This window comes from Carassius gibelio, chromosome B15 (genome assembly GCF_023724105.1).
Source record: "Carassius gibelio isolate Cgi1373 ecotype wild population from Czech Republic chromosome B15, carGib1.2-hapl.c, whole genome shotgun sequence".
Classification (NCBI taxonomy): domain Eukaryota; kingdom Metazoa; phylum Chordata; class Actinopteri; order Cypriniformes; family Cyprinidae; genus Carassius; species Carassius gibelio.
Window position 1 is genome coordinate 17,816,957 of NC_068410.1, and position 21,650 is coordinate 17,838,606.

Below are 21,650 nucleotides of genomic sequence, written 5' to 3' on the forward strand. Positions count from 1 at the left end.
TCACTGACTCTTTCTGCAGGTTACACCAATAAAGTGTCTTCATGAATGAATAACTGAATCATTCCCAAACATTTTATAATATAATATAACTTGTCATTTTTTTTAATCTAATATAAAAACTAAATATAGTTTAGTTATGCATTTATTTTATCCTATTTGATTGTAGTATTGTAGAACCTTATTAAAGCTGGCATAATAGCCTGTCAATGAGATGAGCATATCGATCCTAAAGTATCGATACTTTCAATAAAGATGTTGTCTCGAATGGATCGATCCTCACATAAAAATATTGATTATAAAGTGCAATTTTTTAACCACTCGCTGCTGACACATTGGCTCAGTCACAGTGTTGGTTCAAATAGGGCTGTGTTTCCCAAAAGCAGCATAAGTACATCTTAAGAAACCATTGCCACAATATTACATTACATTACATATCATTGTTACTATATATAAAATAATTCTGAAAAATGCACCACGGTTTCCACACAAAAATATGAAGCAGCAATAATCTAATTTAACAATTGTTTTCTTATTGTATATTGTAATTATTTCTAAAGGATTATATGACACTGAAGAGTGTAGTAATTATGCTGAAAATTCAGCTTTGATCAAAGATGTATTTTAAATTTCATTTTAAAATATATAAAAGCAGAAAATAGTTATTTTAATTATTATATTTTACAATATTGCTGTTTTACTATATTTTTGTCAAATAAGTGCAGCCTTGGTGAGCATGAGACTTATTAAAAAAATAAAAATAAATAAATATTACATAATCTTACTAACCCAAACTTTTGTGTACATGTAATATTTATTTTAAATAGGCTAGTTCGTGCAAGTAAATTTATTTAAACTGGTTGTTAAAAGTTCAAAAGGATTGTGTCATTGCTGTTAATGAATATATCAGAAAAAAGAAAAAATAATTTGGTAGTATTATATCACATTGTGAGTTTATAGTAACACCTTTTGTTGTTTTATCATGGTATCTGATAGAGCGTTTTGATGTGAAAGCGGTGACATGTGACTTCAGACATAACAAGCGGATATCAATCTCTCTCTCTATATAGACATGAAACTAGATGGCACAGACTGACAGGCTGTTAACATAACCAATGATTTTCAGAGAGTTAAATGTCTTTGCCCCGTCTGACTGGTCAATGCTCATTGACACTTTAATGTCAAATTGTGCATGTTTCAGAGCCTGTTTAGCCAGATGGCCTGTCCACTCGTTTCCTTCCAAACCCATATGTGATGGTACCCACAGGGAATATACCATAAGACCAGATTGTCATATTCTAAATAGACTCTGCATCACATCAAACATCATATCTTGTCTTGCTGTTGAAATTCCACTTAGCAAGCTATTTAAAACTGAAAGGGAGTCTGTACAAATTACTGATCTTATTGGCTGTACTTCTTCTATCCACTGAAGAGCCAGGAATATTGCTATTGTCTCTATAGTAAAAACAAATACATGATCTGAAATTCTTTTTGATACTTTGACTTTGAATTGGGGTATATAGCCTGCTGCTGCTGTTATTCTAGATTCAGGATCTTTAGAGCCATCCGTGTATATTTGCAATATGCTATAATAAGTTTGTTCAGTGTATTGTTGCACTGCTATATTTGTTAACATTTCTTTCCTTGTTATGTTTTTCTTCATATAACTGAATGTCAACTAAAGGCATAGGGAAAAGCCAAGGAGAAATTGATGAAGTTGCCACAGAAGGGGCAATATTGATGTCACTAATTCCCATATTTTTTTGCCTCCTCATTGGCCATCCATCCAAAGCTTAAAACGGCATACTGTCAACAGTTTATCTATTTAACCAACTTAATTTACAATTTAATGAGCAACAGAAAAAATACCTGCTTATACGTGTACTCGTGCTGCAATGCAATGCACTTCAGAAGAGGGAGCACTCACTCTTTTTCACCCTTCATTACCTTGGTTCTGCGATAGTAAACAGTTTGTTATAAAAGTCATGTTTAATGATATTTTAAAGATAATTAATCACAAATTCGTTTAAAATACAAAATAAATACTACTAATAAATCATTTCCAATCAGTAACCCATGTACATTGTAGCTAATAGTAGGACACTCCTATACTAGAATTTACATTCTGTGACCCTGGACCACAAAACCAGTCTTAAGTTGCTGATTCGCTGGGGTATATTTTAAGTAATAGCCAAGAAAAACATTGTATGGGTCAAAATGATTGATTTTTCTTTTATGATCTTTATTTAAGTAAAGATCATGTTCCGTGAAGATATGTTGTAAATTTCTTACCGTAAACATATAAAAAATTATGTGACAAGTTCACCTGACTAAAATTCAATGGTTATATTTGATTTATTCTGATCCCTTCTGAAATCATTTTTGCAAGCAGATTAATGTGTAGTGGTATTTCCGCAAATCTGCAGATCATACGGACGCACCAATGGATGAACCATGAGGAACACCCTTAGAGGCTTCTGATTTCTGAATGTCACTGTCTTAACACGGTGTGGCTCACTTAAAGGTATTATAACCAGTCTGCATCATCTGTGTAAGTCAGAACTGACGAGTTTGTGTGTGTGGCTTCACTATCTGCTGAGAGCAATTCCTGTGCGATACCTGGTCCCTAGTAAATGAATAATTGAAAGTATGGGATTTCCATACTTAAGATGTGATGTGATCTCAGGGTTTACCATTTATCATATATCCATGTACGTATAGGACAGCAATTCTGGTTTGTCCATCTTGATTCTTTACTCTTACTTTCAAGCTGCTTCTCCCATTTACCATCTGTGTGAAATATCTGGAATAGATTCCATCATCTTGAAAAGCATCAGCTCCTGTAAAAGATGGATAACTAAATTATTTGCCAAAGTTGTGAAAAGTAACTTACCCTTTATTTTATTTATTTGTTTTATTTGCATTTATATATTTATTTTTAACCAAAATTTTATTGTTGGTAGTTCACCTGCTCCATTGTCCATCAGTTGTAATGTGTGTATGGAGCCAGTTTCTGAATCCAGTGTAGCCCACACTTCAGCATTTATTACAGGTGAGTAATCCTGTCTAACCTCAGCAAACACTATCATGGGTTTAGTGCCATCACTGAACTGCTGGTTCATGTGGGTTTTGACAATGATAGGAGGAACATCAGCTTGTGCCGCTTGACTAGTTACTGTTAAAGTCAAAGCCTGAAGTATTGTAGTTTGTATACTGAACTTCCAGTCCCCATGCTACCAAACATAAGAGTAAAACCAGATAAGTAAGGGCTTGCTGTAAGTGCATCAGCTGAATCATCAGTAATAAACTCCTTCTTAGTCTGAAGTTGTTTTTGAATGTCTATGTAAAAACCTTGATGCTTTTTTTATTGTGTTACAATAATGCATATAGGCCTACATGTTTATGGTTTGAACTATAAATATAACAGACAAATGGTTCATAAGGGTTATCATACCTCTGCAGTTCCTGAAATTTTTAAAGTGACGGTTTTCTGTGATCCATCATCACTCATATTTGTCTGAGTATAGACTGAGCCACTTGGTGACTGTATGTAAACATTAGGGAAACTTCTTTCATAGATTAATACAAAGCTGGTTTTGTTCCCAACAGTCTGATCCACTGATACTGTCCCATTGAACCAATCAGATGTTCTTGCTCCAATACTCTCTAACTGAAAGAATGATAAAAATGACAATGATTAATTACACTCTTTGATTAATAAATGTATTGTGGGCAAGGGAAGACTTGACAAACCTGAACTGGTTCGTTTGTGTAATCTCCGGTTGATAACGTAATTGAAGCAAATGCATCCATTAACTGGTTAGATGTGGTCTTATCATTGGATGATAAAAATTTACCCCCTGTTTTCAACATGACACATTTTTGCATTGATTGATAACCTGCATTTAATAATTAACTACACTAAGACAGATATAGTAAGTTATTAATCATGCTGATCTCACTCACCTGTTTTCTTCGCCATTTCTGTCAGTGCATGAGATGCACTTTTACCAAAAGCTAGTGTGTGTATAATGACACCACTTTGTATTGCAGATGGAACACAATCAGTAATGTTATCCGTTGCCTGACCATCTGTCAGAAAAATTATTTCATCTCCTAATGCATCCCCATTGTCCTCTCGAAGTATCTGGAGAAAAAAGGATCACTGACATAGAACAAACTCTATATATTTTCATACATCACAAACATAAAAATCCATGCTAGTACAATTAATATAGCACCTGTAAGCCTTGACTAAGGCCCAAGCACATGTTTGTTGTTCCATCTGCTTCTATTGGCAGTAATTTGATCAGATTTTCTCTTGTGGTGTCACTGTCAATAGTAGTCAAGTTTCTCAGAGTAGAAGCCTTAGTACTAAACTGTACAATTCCAACACTGGCTTGATCCTCAATGATGTTCCGCAGGAAGTGTGTGGCAGCCTGTTGAAGTTGAAGAATTCTAGAGCCCTAGAAAATGGGTAAAAGCAACAACATAATTTGTTTCTTACAGATTCAAAATTAGTTATCAAACTGTCATTGCAAAGCATTGGTAACATAAGGTTGTCATGGGAGGATCTTTTCAGATAAAGTTAATGTCTGTTATCACATACTCCCAGTCCCATGCTTCCTGAGACATCAAGAATGAGGCAAACGACCCGTTGCTTTCGCTGCACAACTTTGAAAGATGGTGGTGGTGGACGGGACTTCAGTGGTTTCAGAGAACAAAGTACGTCTTTATCCACAGAATCCTCAAATATTACAGTCCATGTTGCTTTGCCACATTTTTTATTTTGCATGTTTGGAGTTTCATAATAGTGCCTATTTTCTTGACAAAATGCAGTCACCTGGAAACAGGATTTTCTTTATAAATGAAAGTGCATTAAACAGAGTAAGCATTTCAAATAATTACAAAATTCACACTTCTGTGACTTTCTGACAAACCTGAGCATATATTAGGAAAGTGAAAAAGTGAAAGTGAATGCAACCTGAAAAGATCATGCAGATTATGCAGTGTTACTGTTTATTGCTTTACTCTTTGCAGCTGCTTTTATTCATGCTGGTGCATTTGTTTTCTCTTTAGATTTGTGGTTTTATGGTGAGCACATCTTTTAGTTAATATATTGCGATGGCTGTCATTCTGCTGCTTATTTACTGTTATGATTCCTGTTGTATTGCTGCCATCTACTGGTGACTCGGATCAAAAACATTTTCCTTATGAGGAAAACAGAAGGCGTTTCTCAATGTCAAGGATACTTCCTTGGTAGGACTGATCCTTCCAAGTCACTTCCTTAGGTCAGACTTCTTTTTAGCATACGGAGAACACGAAAATGGAACAGGCTAGCAAGTGCATGTAATTGCATCATTACGTCAGTGAAAAGGTCCGTTTGAATAACGCTGTGAATAGTATTATTAAATTACTTTGGACAACTTAACTAGTTATTTATAAAAGAAATGCCGTTGACGCAACCAATTGTTAAATGACAGGTCCGGTTCAGTTAACCATTTGTATTTGTATAATTTACAATATCAATATGGTAGTAATTTGTACTGGCATTTAAACATCAAACTTTACTTATATTTACTACAGTTATACAAATGTTTGGTAACGTAAATAAAAACCGTTAACGCTCCGACTACGTTAACGTTCGACATTTTTGAATTTTTGAACTAACGTTAGATAGCAAAGCTGCGCGCATAGGATTGTGGGTGATTTGAGGAGCGCGAAGAACGCAAAGGATACACATATGCATCCTTTCCTGTGTCTGGGGATATTCTTTGAACGAAGGACTCAGTCCTTGGTTGAAATTCCGAGGATCCTCGACATTGGAACAGTCCTTCGACGGATGTCGATGACGTAGCATCCTTGAAATACTGGCTTCCGAGGAACTTTCCTTGACATTGATAAACACCTAGAGACCCTTCTCCTTCCCGGCCGTGATAATTATAGGAAGCCAACCACACCTAAACTCAAGTTGGTCACAACACTTTAATACCGTGCTGTGTTCAGCTCCTCTGCTTGCACTTCCAGCATCTTTCAGCCTATAAGTATTTTTTTAAGAATAGAATTAGAATAGTGAGTGCTAAAGTTAGAGGGTGAAATAAAGATGGAAAAGATGGGTTTTAAGTCGATTCTTGAAGAAGGCTAAGGACTCAGCTACTCAGATTGAGTTGGGCAGGTCAGTCCACCAGGAGGGAACATTTAATTTAAAAGTCCGTAAAAGTGACTTTGTGCTTCTTTGGGATGGCACAATCAGGCGACGTTCACTTGCAGAACGCAAGCTTCTAGAGGGCACATAAGCCTCAAGTAGATGTGCGGTAATTCGGTAATGTGATATATCACGGTAATTAATATGCAAGGTATTGTTATCGTGGGCACTTCTAAATACTGTGAATAATGATATATTTCAAATTATTCTGAATTTGGAATGCATTTTAAGAATACTATTCCCATCAGCTGGTCAAAATGCACAACACCACTGTATGCTGCTTAAAAGACTCGTGTGCGCTCTGATGCAAACAAGCACGCATGAGAAGCACATGGGGTGAGAGACGCGCAGACTAAAAGCACATTCACTCTCTGACAGCAGATGGCGCTAAACTGCAGAAAAAGCAGCATTTACTCTGGAAACCCCATAAATAAAGCAGCAGCACTAATTTCCAAAATGTATTTAAATAGCCAATCAGACTTGTGGATTTGCAATGGTGTTCATCACAGCCAAATATTTAAATATTTAGATATTTAGGTTATTTATTTACTTTTTTTTTACTTTTTTTTTTTTCATTTTACTCTGGATTACAACATGCCCTAAAGCAGGGTTATTAAAATCTTGCCCCTGGAGGGCCAATGTGGTGCAGAGTTTAGCTCCAACCCTGATCAAAGTCACCTGGCTGTGATTTTCTAATGATCCCAAAAACACTGATTAGCATGCTCAGGTGTGTTTGATTAGGGTTAGAGCTAAACTCTGAACCGCATTGGCCCTCCAGGGCAAGATTTGAATAACCCTGCCCTAGAGTTTTGATTCTTTATTGTAGCAGAAATGAGTCGAACCAGACAAATCAAAGAGTCTATCAGAGCTGTGTGCATTGAAACGAGAGCCGAACTCCTCAGGAAGTCATAAATCAGTTCTAGTGCCACAAGAACCAAGCAAGATAACCAACCAACCAACTTGTTCACACAACAGCTTTCAACATTAACACCAATAGAACAATTATTAACAATTTTAATTCGAAGAAGAGATTGTCAAATTTATTGTTCGTGATTGAAATGCAACGCTGGACATCACATGTAAACCCAGGAGATCATGTTAAATACTTGCACTGACTTCGCCCATCAGGCAGAACCAGACTGAAATTCCTAAGGGGGAAGGGCTTTAAACCTTTGTCTTCACAGAAAAGTCCCTTTGCCAGAGAATGGCAAAGAAACTGCTTTTTGTACATTATATATGGACCAGAATGAACTCAAAAAGACTTATAAATGAATCGTTCCATTGCTTAACTCCATATTCATTTATGTGTAACCCACACATTTGACTATCATGTATAATCACTTATTGTGTATGTCTTTTAAAAATTTTAGGATACATAATCATGTCTAGTATTGATATAATCAAATTTTCTTGCTTGATGTTGTCCTGACAATCATTTATTTGTAAAATATATCATAATCATGTTATAGGAATCATGTCCAAAATTAGACCCTGTGAGGCAAGAACCACATGCTTGGTAAGATAAACAAATGGTTTATGATACCCAAGACCATATCTGATTGGTCAAGGCAACATTTGAGGGGTGGCCAACAAGGAAGTTTAAATACTTTGAAGCCCATGCCTGGCTTTTAGTTCTAGCATTGCTTGTGCTATCAGTCATGGCTTGCTTTTAGTCTGCTTTTAGTCCCTAGCTGCTGCTATTAGCCATGTCGGCTTTTAGTTCCAGCCTTGCTCGTGCTATCAGTCATGCCTGCTCTTAGCTTTTAGCTTGTAGCTTTGCTACCTAGCTTTAGCTTGTAGCATCTAGCCATGCGGTTAGTCATCATTGTTCTTTGAGCGCGGTTCCAGCGTGCCTGCCTGCTGCTACTATGCCACGATGAGAAGGAACACAACCTAGTCTCGTCAAACTTTATTTCTTTTCTTTTTCCGTTTGAGAGTTTCGTGTTCTGAGTTAAGTTTTGTAACGTCGAGTCTCCGAAGCCTGACCTCGGATGCCCGTTCAACTTCGACCAGCGTACACGACTCTGCACTTTCAGCCAACGCCCAACAACCACGGGCTTCCCAAGACGTCACTTCACTACTGAACTTCCAGCCAATCAGCGACACCGGGATACCCCTTTCAACGGGAGTCCCTTTCACAGAAAACGAAGGCAACGTATCCCCCAGATATTTGTTGTGCTGGTGTATCTAATATAATTTTAGTCACATTGAGGAACTCAATGCGAGGGCTAATTACGTGATTGATGGTTGTTCATGTCTATGCAATTTAACGTATTGCTGTTAACTTGGGATTCCATATTTCCATTCTCTTAAACTCATCTTTCCCTAACTTTCGACCTTCCTGCAACTTGTGTGAATGTGTGTGTGCGTGCGTTTATGTGTTAGATTAGTTTATATGTCTTAGATTTATCTAATAAAGCCTTATTCATATTGAAAAGAGAAGTATCTTGTGTTTTGTGCTTACAAGTTAATTTCTTAAACTGCCGATCTTGTTACTGTGCTAATTGATAGTGTTTTCACTATAGTTTGGATATAAGTATCCAGCGCAGATTTGATGTTAAACGGCTCGTTCACTGAACCGCAGGCGTGTCTCCGTGAACAGCCGTGAAACAGTGATTCTGTTCAAATTCCCTTTAAAATCTTAAATGATTCCCTTTGAGCTAAATTGACCTGTTTCCCTTACATTATTGTTAATTCACACTTTACATTAAGGCTTCATTAGTTAACATTAGTTAATTAATTAGTTAACATAAACTGCCAATGAAAAATTAATTAATTAATTCATCTTAGGGATTCCGATATTTAATAACACGTTGTTAAAATCAAAAGTTGCAACTGTGTTATTTAACGAGCTCACATGAACTAAGACTTGTATTTTATTTTTATACCAAATGTAGCTATTGCTCATTGTGAATGTTAATGGTTAACTAATGATATCTTATTGTAAAGTCATACCTATTGGTCTTTTCTATTTCCTTTGCACATTAATCTGTGTAAAACTTTTAACTTTATATATATATATATATATATATATATATATATATATATATATATATATATATATATATATATATTTATATATATATATATATATATATATATATATATATATATATATATATATATATATATTATGCTTTATTGTATTTAAATGTTCAGTTATTTTTGTTATAAAGAAGTTATTTAACCTGTTATACTGTATTATGACCTTTTTGAAACTAAATTTCAATACCATGATAATACCATATACCGTGATAAAAGCATGAGCAATTAATCGCAACAAGAAAATTTTATACCGGCATATCCCTAGTCTGAAGTAATAAATTTAGGTAAATTGGTTCAGAGCCAGTGGTAGTTTTGTAGGCAAACATCAATGCCTTGAATTTTATGCGAGCAGCTATTGGTAGCCAGTGAAATTGATAAACAGAGGTGTGACGTGTATTCTTTTCGGCTCATTGAAAATTAATCTTGCTGCCGTGTTCTGGATTAATTGTAAAAGTTTGATAGAACTGGCTGGAAGAACTGCCAAGAGAGCATTGCAATAGTCCAGCCTGGACAGAACAACAGCTTGAACAAGGAGTTGTGCAGCATGTTCCGAAAGAAAGGGCCTTTAGCAATGTGGTCTGAGAAAGTCAGCTGATCATCAATCATAACTCCAAGGTTTCTGTCTGTTTTTTTTTTTTATCATTTATTTTTATATCATATGCCAAACATTAATCCTCATTTCGTTTAGGATCATTCTCGCTGCCAGAATGGTACTTTTAACACAGACATACATTCAAAATAAAAATAAATAAATAACAACTTGATTAAAACATTAAACTATGTACCATTAGGCTATGTGTTCATACTGAATTTTAAGCTGTGTAGTTTCCTTTTCTTCCTCAGTGGGATATATAGCTATTATATATTAGTTTATTGTAATATTGATGATAATTAAAGATGGCCTAGTATCTGACCTAGTTTAAAACAATTATAATTTCACCTGTTTTCCGAAACAAAAACTAAAATTGAACCAACAGTAAAATGATTAATTACTTTAATTTGGATATATATTTAGACATCATTAAATACATTTTATGTTGTATTATTTTATTTTGTTTTGAAGAGGAAGTTTTTGCCTTAATCCGGACACAAATAAATAATTGTGTTGCTCATACTTGCTTCCTATAATTGCTTAATCAGACACATGAAATTAATTAGAATTATCAAAAATTTCTAAATTATACAATTGAGTGTTTAATACCGTAAACAGAGACATGGTCTGAAATGCAGATCATATTTATTTTGCTCTGGCATGAAGCTGCAGTTTCACATTACTTGAATTACACTTAAAAGTAACAGTAAAATGCTGCAAATATTTTTTTTTCTTATGCTTGAAAAACAAATTATACCTTTACAAAGCTTGTCTTGCTCATGCATATTTCATTTATGCTTACAGTTTTATGTACACTCCCACAACTCTTACCCTGCATATGAAAAGCATTAATAATTTAGCATTAAATTACCTTCAGAAATTATCTTTATGTAAAATATGTTTCAAGCTTTCAAAATAATGTTTTCCTTCTGTAGACTTTTTTTCTCCCTTAACTTTTTCTTTAACTGTTTAGCATGAAATCACATTGTGAAGTGAAGATAATGGTTAAACGCTCAGTCTAGGTGCTAATTCTGGGTTTATCACCAGGTTCACTCAGGTGTGTCGGCCAGAACACCACTTAAGGCCAAATATTCCAGAGTATGAAATGAAGAGCGGAGAGATAATTCTTATTATTCTGTTTATTCCTCCTCTTTCTTGTATGAGTGAGTTTAAAGTAATTTCTAGTGTGGTTTCTATAAAGAGAGAACAAATACAAATGAATAAAGGAAACATATGCATACACTCATTCAACACTCATTCAACACTCTGAACACTCATTCAATAAACGTTACAAACATAAATTAAACAGTAGTCAGAATATGACTATATCTCTTAAACCCTAAAATGTAAGCAGAGAGAAAGGATTCAAGCACTTCTCAGATTTTCTACCATGCATTAAGTTATCAATAACGTAGATAGAACTTACTGTCTTCTATGATATACTTTAAAGCATCAATAGCGGTCCAGATAATGATATTTAACACCACTTCATATTTTACTCAGCCACAGAGTACTTAACATTCATAACAACAAGTATTGAATAAAGTATAAACATGTCTGAACACGATGTGACCCATTTAACCCAACGTACTGAGTCAGGTGGACCGAAGCTAGAAGGTAACGTACAAACGTGAATATAATTAACACAGCGGTCGTGTAACGACCCCTAAACTCCTAACTCTCATCCATATCGAACATCAGAAATAACAGCTGTCCAAGAAATACAATATCACGAGTAATGCAGCAGATTTACTTACTTTTCTCATTCACGCACACGCTGAGGAAAGTGTCACTCACAATTATAATTTTACCGACCGATGATCTCTATCATACTGAATAGTACTAACTGCGTGACAACCGACTGACCATCTCTATCGTACTGCATACTACTGCGTGACGTCAGATATAATATACAAACCAGCGCGCGCCTTTGCTACCCTATTACAAACACTGAATAAACGGGAGTAATGTGAAACATAAAGCACGTTATGGTCAACTGTACTAAATAATAGCAACAATAACATAACTTTGGGGCCTTTTCTACACATTGGGATGTTTGCTAAAATTGTTGGATGTGGCAAAGCCCTACCTTGAAAATTTTCCAGCAGCTACCTTTGTATAACACCCCTATGTTTTCCTTGTTCATTTGTCAGTTGTTTTTACACTGTAGCTACTTTTGTTACATGTTTCATAGTTGGCTTTTGTTCTTTGGCCCTGAGTGACCCGTTTGATCCAGACCACTATCGCAACTCATGTATGTAGTTGACTCATAGTGTGTTGATATTTGTTACTGTAGAAATGTTCATGTGTAATGTATGTGCAATCAATACTTACATTATTCAGACCCTCTAAGAACATAATGGAGCTGTTTGTGTTTTGAATTCTGTCCAGAAAAAGCATACACCCCTTAGTAGGTAGTGAAGTTTGTGGAGCAATGCAGCACTTTTGAAGAGATTGTCCAGCAGTTACTCCATGATCTTTAATGTTGTTGCTACACCTAAAGATAAGCAAGAAAGCAGTGGTTGAGATAATTTCCAAGGAGATTATATGCTTTTTTAATTAAATGCTTTCTTTTTGTTTCCACCTTATAGCTTCTATACGGTCACTACATTCATCATATACACCCCATCTCAGATGAGCCCATTCATGCACAAATATTCTTCCTGCAAAAAAACAAGCAAAAAACAAATGTAAAACTGAATTAATAGACCTTTCTGACTTCTCTTCTTTCAGGATAAATGTTTAAATGTTGAAGGAATATAAACAAGTGTGCACCTCTTGATCCAAAAATCTCAATTAATGAATCATTCAGCAGGTATTCTGGAGTGAAATGAATGAACTCTCCCTCAGCTCCACATTCTCCATATTGATAAGTATATGGTTGAACACCGTATGCTGGATTAGCATTATCAATTCTTATTTTGGCCTGCATTTCACATAGCATTGGTCTGAGAAGCATCCTATGCAAGTGAAGTCATTTATTTGTGAATAGTTGGCAGGCAAGAAACAAAGGCGCTTTTCTCTGTACCTTTCCAAAGGACTCTGTTCTTGCTTTGGTAAAGTTTATACCATTCCAACGAGGTGGGACTAGTATTGTAGCTTCTCTGAAATATACCTTTTTATACAATGCATCAAAAAGGTGAAAAGACCCCTCAGTGACCATCTCCTGTCAGAAAAAGTGAAAAGATAAAATGAGAAAACATTTAAAATATGTAAAAACCTCTAAAAAGTGCATGAAGTTTGTTAAATAGACAAAACAGTACATATTCACCTTGATTTCATCAATAAGTCTGTTATCCTGTGGTACTTTTGAACTGATTGCAATGACAATGTCAACATAACCATTTCCATCTAGTTTGATTCCAGTGGAGGTGGACAATAGCAACATCCATAATAAAACAAACACTGTACGTGAGTCCATAAATCTGGAGTACAGATGAACAGCAACCCCCGAACCCTGTTTTGAACAATGTCAAGTCAATTAGAACAAATCTCTACTGGCATGAACTGATGGTATCAATCAAATTTTTGTCATGAAAAAAAAAATGGCATCACAGTGACAAAATGTTTATGGCACTACTCATTTTATTACTATTTTGCATTGCATTCCTTTATTCATTTCTATGCAGTCCTCTCTGTTTGTACACTGCATATTCAACAATGAAGATAACTTATTAAAGGAAAAGTTCACCCAAAGATTTATATGAGCTGAAATCTACTCATCCTCAGGCCAGCCAAGATGTACAGTAGATGAATTAGTTTTTTTATTGGAATAGATATGTATAAAGAAGTAAAGCAAATGTTGCAATATGTCATAATTATGAATTTGTTTCTTACAAACAGCTTTTCACTTCACAATACATCAGTTTATTCACTGGTGCCTTTTCTAATGCTTTTGTATTATTTTGATGTTTTTATCAGCTGTTTGGATTCTGACGGCACCCACTGCAGAGGAACCACTGGCGAGCAAGTGTTGTAAATGTTTCCAAATCTATCTGATTAGAAAACAAAATAATCTACATTTTGGGCCAACTAATTAAGCTCATAGATTTGATTCCCAGGGAAAGCACAATGTGTTCATTGAATTCTATATAAAACCTTTTGAATAAAACTGTCTACATAAATGTAAGGGTCAGTTTTCAGAAACCAGGCTCAGGGCTAACCAGTCTAACACTTTGGTTACAAACATAGCATACATTCTGAATATAACTATGAATCTATGAGACTGTAGGATGGCTACACAAACAGCCTAAATAGAATGATAACCTTCGTTCTGCCTTCTCTCGAGACCTTATGTAAACAAAGTCATGACACCGGAGGCAGAGTTTTCCATACTGTAAAAGCATGATGACCTTCCTGATTGTCCTCTTACTTTGAACGCATTAGTATTCTTAGTGACAAAGGACAGTGACGGTCATCCTTCTGTCTCACAGATCCATCGTTATATTCATAACTTACGATCTGTTTTGACCTAAATAGGATGTCTCATGTAAAAATGGTCTATTGACCCTTACTGGACAATAGTCATTAAAACATTAGTGCTGACTAACACTTGTCACATCAACTCTGTAAAATTCATGCGATAAAATATGTGAAAAATGTGAACAGGAGGGTTAGAAATAGAAAGGTGTGAAAATAATTAATATATAGCGCATGAGCATAGAGAGATTTGTGAGTGCACAGGAAACAGTTTGAGTGAGTAGAGAGACACGTTTTAAGTGTGCGCACTCTCTTCAGTCGAGAGCTGTGTTTTTGAGTGTCTGGTTTCCTTTCGAAAGGGAGCTCCATGCTGCATCCTCTGGAGGGCGCTAGGGGAATGCTGTTAGCATGAAGGCAGAAGCCTATGATGTAAGCAAACGAGTGACTGAGGGCATAAAAGGGCACCTGTAGAATACTTCATTCTCTTTTTTTCTTCTTCAAGCTTTGTGTACGAAGCACATATGCATTTAATTCACGAGAGAGAGGGATGTGCTTACTGTTGCATTCGTGGAACTACTAGAGCAGTGGTCTGCACTCTAGTTTTATGTCAGTATTTGCACAAGCATGTTCGCTTCTCGGCAGAGTTGAACAAGCTCAATGCATTACATTCACTGTGGTTTCTGTTCTTGCCTGATTCTTGATGGAATAAAGTGTTTGAACAGAGTGTGTGCAGCTTCCAGAGGAGATATAGCCACACTGCGAGATATGATTGCATTGAGAATACCTGATTCTATTTGAGAATTTAGCGCCTCTCACCATGTTTCGGGTCTCACAGCTGCCGGGGCAGTTAATCAGGCCGATCAAGGGGATTGAAGGCAGAGCATGGAAGGAATCTGATGAGGCCTGCTTTTTCTTCAAGAATTCCTTTTTGTTTGTTTCTTTTTGTTCCTTTTTTTTTTTTTTAGAGAATAGGAACTGTTTATAATGTGGGTTATCTACATTATTGTTCTTGAGCCTGGTAGCTCCCCTCCCTTTGAGGGTTGCTATGCTGAGATCACAGATCCTAGTGACCTGAGGCTGCCTTGGCGATTGATATACTGTAGGCTACCACAGTTATGTTGTTAAAACAGACCAGGACATGGTGTGTCTTTCAGAACAAAAACAAAAACCATTCCCCGGGCATATTTGACTGAAGATATGTTTTAATCTTAACATTCTGAATGGCCGTTGCATGAGGGAGTGATTCAGATGTCTGAGATCGATAATCAGTCTTAAGCCCTATTCGAACGGGACTAGTTTCTAAACTCCGTTTGAGTTTCGATTCTTACCACCTGACGTCTGCGATTTTCAAACTAACATTTCCATGTTTATTACAGAGGTGGGAGGGTCTGATTTGTGCATCTGGGCGTCACAGAGATCACGCGCTCTGTATGCATGCATTGAATTCATTCAGAATGATTGCCATTACACAAAAAATACTAAATGGCTAGTATAGCAAAACCATGTTAATGTGTGGTTCCTTTAGTTTAAATTGTTTTCCTTTGTGTGTGTGTGTGTGTGTGTGTGTAGTAGCCTAGGCTAAACCTACCGTAGCTATGTTTAATTTTCATAAAGGTACATAGTCTATATAATTAGAACATTATGTAACTGAGTGCATAAATGAACGTGAGTAATCTTACCTAAGCAAAAAATAAGCAAATATATCAAACATGTGCGCGGTAAGAGCATCTACGGTAATTCACGTCGGCCAAAACACACAAGGAAATGCGTTGTGAAATAAAATATCACCGGCAATCACAGACATTCGCATTCGGACAGGATTAGTTTTCTCAGAGGATCACTTGAGTTTGCTGAAAAACAGTAGGTAATTTGCTCTGGAATTATCACAGAGGTTGTGTGAGAAAAACACAGACGTAGCAGATTCGGATGGGATTAAAATCACCAAGTACGTCTGTGAAACACATATTTCTCTAATGACCCCCTGTAAAACTAGTCCCATCCGAATAGGGCTTTAGCCAATTTTCTTGGAAACAAGGAAGTATTGGCTGTAAAAACTTTTTTACTTTTCGTTGAGGGGACTATTTCCATGACACCCATTGCAAGCAATGTTTGCACTTTGGATTGGAGAATGTGTGCATTCATTGTCCTATAGCAAAGTTATGTCAATTCAAGTCACCTTTTTATATAGCGCTTTTAACAATATAGATTGTAACAAAGCAACTGAACAGTATTAAATAGGAAAATAGTGTGTCAATAAAGCAAAAATAGTATATGTGCAATCAAGTCAGTGAAAACGTTAAGTAACCCAGAGGCGACAGCGGCAAGGAACCAAAACTCCATCAGTAACAGAATGGAGAAAAAACCTTGGGAGAAACGAGGCTCATTCAGGGGTCCAGTTCTCTTCTGACCAGACAATACCAGCAGTTCAGTTCCAGGCTGCAGAAAAGTCAGATTGTGCAGAAGAATCATCTTTGAAATGCCTTTCAAACAAGGCAGCCTGTGAGTTAACTGAAGCAAGTAACCTCATTCTATAATATTTAGAATCCAGCTTGGTATTCTGGGTGGCAAGAGGTTGTATTTTCTATTATTCTCGCTGCTCTAAAAAATGGGGAACTGACATTTGCAAGTGCAGGGAGATGAGAAATGCTCTTTAAGGTATTTGGGTCTGCTATCACTTCAGTAGTTTTTTGTACACGCTGACCTTGCAGTATGTGTCCTGTTAAAATATCGCCAACACCCAGAAGTGTTTAAAGAGGTAGGAAAAGATTGCAAGCTTTGAGGGGGTTCCGAATTCGGTGAGAACTTGCCCCTCTCTTCTTCCTCTCTGCACACAGAACAAGACAGCTTCAAGGGCTCTGGGGCTGGCTCCAGCTCCGGCTTAGGTGTGGGCTGAGGCTGCACTGAATTTGCAGGTTGCTGTGTGGATGCGGTCTTCGGGGGACTTTATACAGTTGCCAAGCTGGGGTGTTTAGGAAAACAATTATATAGCAATCATGGCATCTTTTATGCCTCGGTTAAGCACTCTGAGAATCCATCCATGGCAGGGCCAAACAGTCCCTTGGGTGAGACCAGGGAGTTGAGGAAGTCATTTTCTTTGTGTCCCTGATTTCTATTAATTCAGTCATTAAATCATGAATGGCCACTGTCTGGAAGAAGGTTAATGTTGTCCCTTTAAGAACCACTCGTCAAGGAAGCCGGAGGTAGGGTGTTCCGGGCTGTCCATTCAAGACCAAGCTCTTCCACAGCTCTTGTGAGAACTCGGATCAGGACACACCCACTATTCGCTGCAAGATGCAGGCAAGTACATAGAGTCATCAATGGCCACCTTCTCTTCAGAAATGCAGAAGGACACAGAGTTGTCACATATAAAACACAGCGGTGGGATGAAGTGAAGCCCGTGTTTGCGGTACTTTGAGAGGGCGCCGAAGCTCTGCCTGTCTTTCTCTGAGAAGATTGATGTGGAAGGCATCAATGAGCTCACCAATTGCACAAGCATCAGTTACAGTTCACCCATGCTCCCTACATCTAGAGCACATTCTTGAGATTTGGAAGCCCACGCTGCGGATTCTTCCCCCTCTGAGGCAAAGCTCATTGCAGCATTCATCTTTCTCTGAGGAGATTGAATGTGTTTGTGTGACTGAGTGTCACAGTGTCGGGTCTGTGTATTTATGGGTGTCCACTAGTGGTCTTACTTCCCCATAGTCACCCCACTTCAGGCACTACATTTGTGCGATTCATCACTGTTAATTGAACACCTGTTAATTGCACTCAGCTGTTTCCACTTTCATCATTTTCACCTGTCCATATATACATGGTCTGTTTCTATCTGTTTAATGGAGTCCTTGTTGTATGTCACCCTGCTTTCTCGTGTTCCCTAGTGTTTTTCATGTTTCTTGTTTTTGGACTGCTTTTGTTAATATTGACTTGCCTGACTGAACTGATGATGAAGCACTGAAGGACCTGTTCAACAAATGCCTGGATGACCCTTTGCCTGGGTGGGAGATGAAGAGGCTGGAGGTCCTAAACTTTCACCAGTTACCTTCACCATCGTAGTCAATGGGATACACCGACCACACCCGTTTCTCCAGACAAGATGGCCCCAGCACAGCACCACGGTATAAGATGGCCACCAGCCCAGCGCCACGGCACAAGATGGCCACCAGCCCAGTGCGACAGCACAAGATGGCTGCCAGCCCAGCGCCACTGCACAAGATGGCTGCCAGCCCAGCGCCACTGCACAAGGTAGCCAACAGACCAGAGACACTGCCCAAGATGGCCGCTGGCACAGGACCACTGCACAAGATGGCTGCCACAGGAGACTTTCTAGACTTAAGTCAGATCCCCATCTTCTTTCTAGAGTCGCATCAGCCCCCCGCGGATGCTCCAGAGTCAAGTCAGGTCCCCGTGGTCTCTCCAGAGTCGAGTCAGGTCCTCACTGATTTCCCAGAGTCAGGTTGACTGTCCTGAGTCAGGTCGGATCACCAGTGTTTTCTCTACTTCCTGTTGGCCTTCTGTAGCTAACCGTAGCTCCGTGTAGCTGTTTTCATTTTATTTTTTATTTTTAGAATCTTTATCCTACTATCACTGTCTGTTTTTTTAAGTGGTAAAATATAACTTAATTCACACCATATTTCTGATATAATCGATCTATCTTATCAGATTAACTTTGATCGTTCACTTTTCCGTGAGTGCAGTACACCTGCAAATCGTTAGCACTCATTAGCTTGTCATTAGCATTTTCGTTTCTCTTCTCATCTCTCTCGCTCCAGTTTTTCACAAGTTCATCAAACAACTGCAGTAAGAATATTTCATCAAGCACTGTGAGTAATGGCTTCTCCTGCTATTGTTATTTGCACCTCTTGCCACATGTACAGTTTATTTATCTCTGTCGCTGATGAGGGATTCACATGTGATAAATGCAGGGAAATAGTTAGGCTGACAGAGAAGATTTCAGAATTAGAGACACGCATCCAAACTTTAATTGAGGACAGTAAGAATGTTAGGGCTCTAGATACGGCTTTGGATGCGTCTAGCTCAGGGATTCCTGTACATTGTCCGGTTCCAGCAGAGCCCCTGCAGCAGGGCAGCTGGGCAATCTCGAATCTCCCTTTTCTGTTCAAGATACTAGAAAAGGTGGTATCCTCACAATTATATTCCTTCTTAGAAAAAAATGGTATATGTGAGGATTTCCAGTCAGGATTTAGACCGTATCATAGTACTGAGACTGCTCTCCTTAGAGTTACAAATGATCTGCTCTTATCATCTGATCGTGGGAGTATCTCTCTATTAGTTTTATTGGATCTTAGTTCTGAGTTTGACACAATTGACCACAGCATTCTTTTGCATAGACTTGAACACTTTGTTGGCATCAGTGGAAGTGCATTAGCATGGATTAAATTGTACTTATATGACCGCCATCAGTTCGTAGCAGTGAATGAAGATGTATCATATCGATTACAAGTGCAGTATGGAGTACCTCAAGGCTCAGTACTAGGGCCGCTACTCTTCACGCTTTATATGTTACTCTTGGGAGATATCATCAGGAAACATGGTGTTAGCTTTCACTGTTATGCTGATGATACTCAGCTCTATATTTCTTTGCGGCCCGGTGAAACACACCAATATAAAAAACGAATGGAATGCATAGTCGATATAAAAAACTGGATGACGAGTAATTTCTTACTGCTAAATTCAGAAAAAAACAGAGGTGTTATTTATAGGACCTAAAAACTCCGCTTGTAATAACCTAGAACACTGTCTAAGACTTGATGGTTGCTCTGTCAATTCTTCGTCATCAGTTTGGAACCTAGGTGTGCTATTTGATCGCAATCTTTCCTTAGAAAGTCACATTTCTATTTGTAAAACTGCATTTTTCCATCTCAAAAATATATCTAAATTACGGCCTATGCTCTCAATGTCAAATGCAGAAATGTTAATCCATGCATTTATGACCTCAAGGTTAGATTATTGTAATGCTTTATTGGGTGGTTGTTCTGCACGATTAGTAAACAAACTACAGCTAGTCCAAAATGCAGCAGCAAGAGTTCTTACTAGAACCAGGAAGTATGACCATATTAGCCCGGTCCTGTCATCGCTGCACTGACTCCCTATCAAACATCGTATAGATTTTAAAATACTGCTTATTACTTATAAAGCCCTGAATGGTTTAGCACCTCAGTATTTGAATGAGCTCCTTTTACATTATACTCCTCTACGTCCGCTACGTTCTCAAAACTCAGGCAATTTGATAATACCTAGAATATCAAAATCAACTGTGGGCGGCAGATCCTTTTCCTATTTGGCGCCTAAACGCTGGAACCTAAGGACTCATCAGATTCCTTCCATGCTCTGCCTAATTAACATTGGAGGCAGACACACTCTTGCAGTTTAAATCTAGATTAAAGACCCATCTCTTTAACCTGGCATACACATAACATACTAATATGCTTTTAATATCCAAATCCATTAAAGGATTTTTAGGCTGCATTAATTAGGTAAACCGGAACCGGAAACACTTCACATAGCACCCTATGTACTTGCTACATCATTAAAAGAATGGCATCTACGCTAATATTTGTCTGTTTCTCTCTTGTTCCGAGGTCACCGTGGCCACCAGATCCACTCTGTGTCCAGATCAGAGGATCACTGCAGTCACCCGGATCCAGTGATTTTCCTGCAGCCTGGAATTGAATTACTGGTTTCGTCTAGTCAGAGGAGAACTGGCCCCCCAACTGAGCCTGGTTTCCCCCAAGGTTTTTTTCTCCATTCTGTCACCGATGGAGTTTCGGTTCCTTGCCGCTGTCGCCTCTGGCTTGCTTAGTTGGGGTCACTTCATCTACAGCAATATCATTCACTTGATTGCAAATGAATGCACAGACACTATTTAAACTGAACAGAGACGACAACTGAATTCAATGATGAACTGCCTTTAACTATCATTTTGCATTATTGAGACATTGTTTTCCAAATGAATGTTGTTCAGTTGCTTTGACGCAATGTATTTTGTTTAAAGCGCTATATAATTAAAGGTGACTTCTTACTTTGACTTTGACCATTGACCGTCCTGAGTCAGGTCAAGTTAGCATTGACTGTCCTGAGTCAGGTCAAGTCACCATTAACACCCATGAGTCAAGCAAAACCACAGTTAGACCTCATGAGTCAAGTCAAGTCACTCTTGATCTCCGGGAGCAAGGTCAAGTCACCAATGATCTTCATGGGCAAAGTTGAGTCACCAATGATCTTCATGGGCAAGGTCAAGTCACCAATGATCTTCATGGGCAAAGTCAAGTCTCCAATGATCTTCATGAGTCAAGTCAAGACACAGTTGATCTTCCTGAACAAGGTCAGGTTACCATTAACCTTCATGAGTCAAGTCAAGCCACTGTTGAT

At 37.7% G+C, this 21,650-nt stretch overlaps 1 protein-coding gene across 1 annotated transcript in view; it reads right to left on the reverse strand.

Annotated features, from left to right (window-relative positions):
• LOC127972657 (calcium-activated chloride channel regulator 3A-1-like) overlaps window positions 1-21,650 on the reverse strand; it is a 45,650-nt gene that overhangs the window by 1,412 nt on the left and 22,588 nt on the right. Inside the window, exons 4-15 of the mRNA XM_052576337.1 lie at window positions 13,114-13,299; window positions 12,871-13,008; window positions 12,618-12,768; window positions 12,427-12,505; window positions 12,177-12,339; window positions 4,610-4,843; window positions 4,242-4,466; window positions 3,967-4,147; window positions 3,754-3,860; window positions 3,455-3,670; window positions 2,969-3,233; window positions 2,694-2,840 (exon numbers count right to left, since the gene is read on the reverse strand). Of these exons, the coding sequence (XP_052432297.1) occupies window positions 2,694-2,840; window positions 2,969-3,233; window positions 3,455-3,670; window positions 3,754-3,860; window positions 3,967-4,147; window positions 4,242-4,466; window positions 4,610-4,843; window positions 12,177-12,339; window positions 12,427-12,505; window positions 12,618-12,768; window positions 12,871-13,008; window positions 13,114-13,299 (2,092 nt within the window). The remainder of the gene's footprint in view (window positions 1-2,693; window positions 2,841-2,968; window positions 3,234-3,454; window positions 3,671-3,753; window positions 3,861-3,966; window positions 4,148-4,241; window positions 4,467-4,609; window positions 4,844-12,176; window positions 12,340-12,426; window positions 12,506-12,617; window positions 12,769-12,870; window positions 13,009-13,113; window positions 13,300-21,650) is intronic.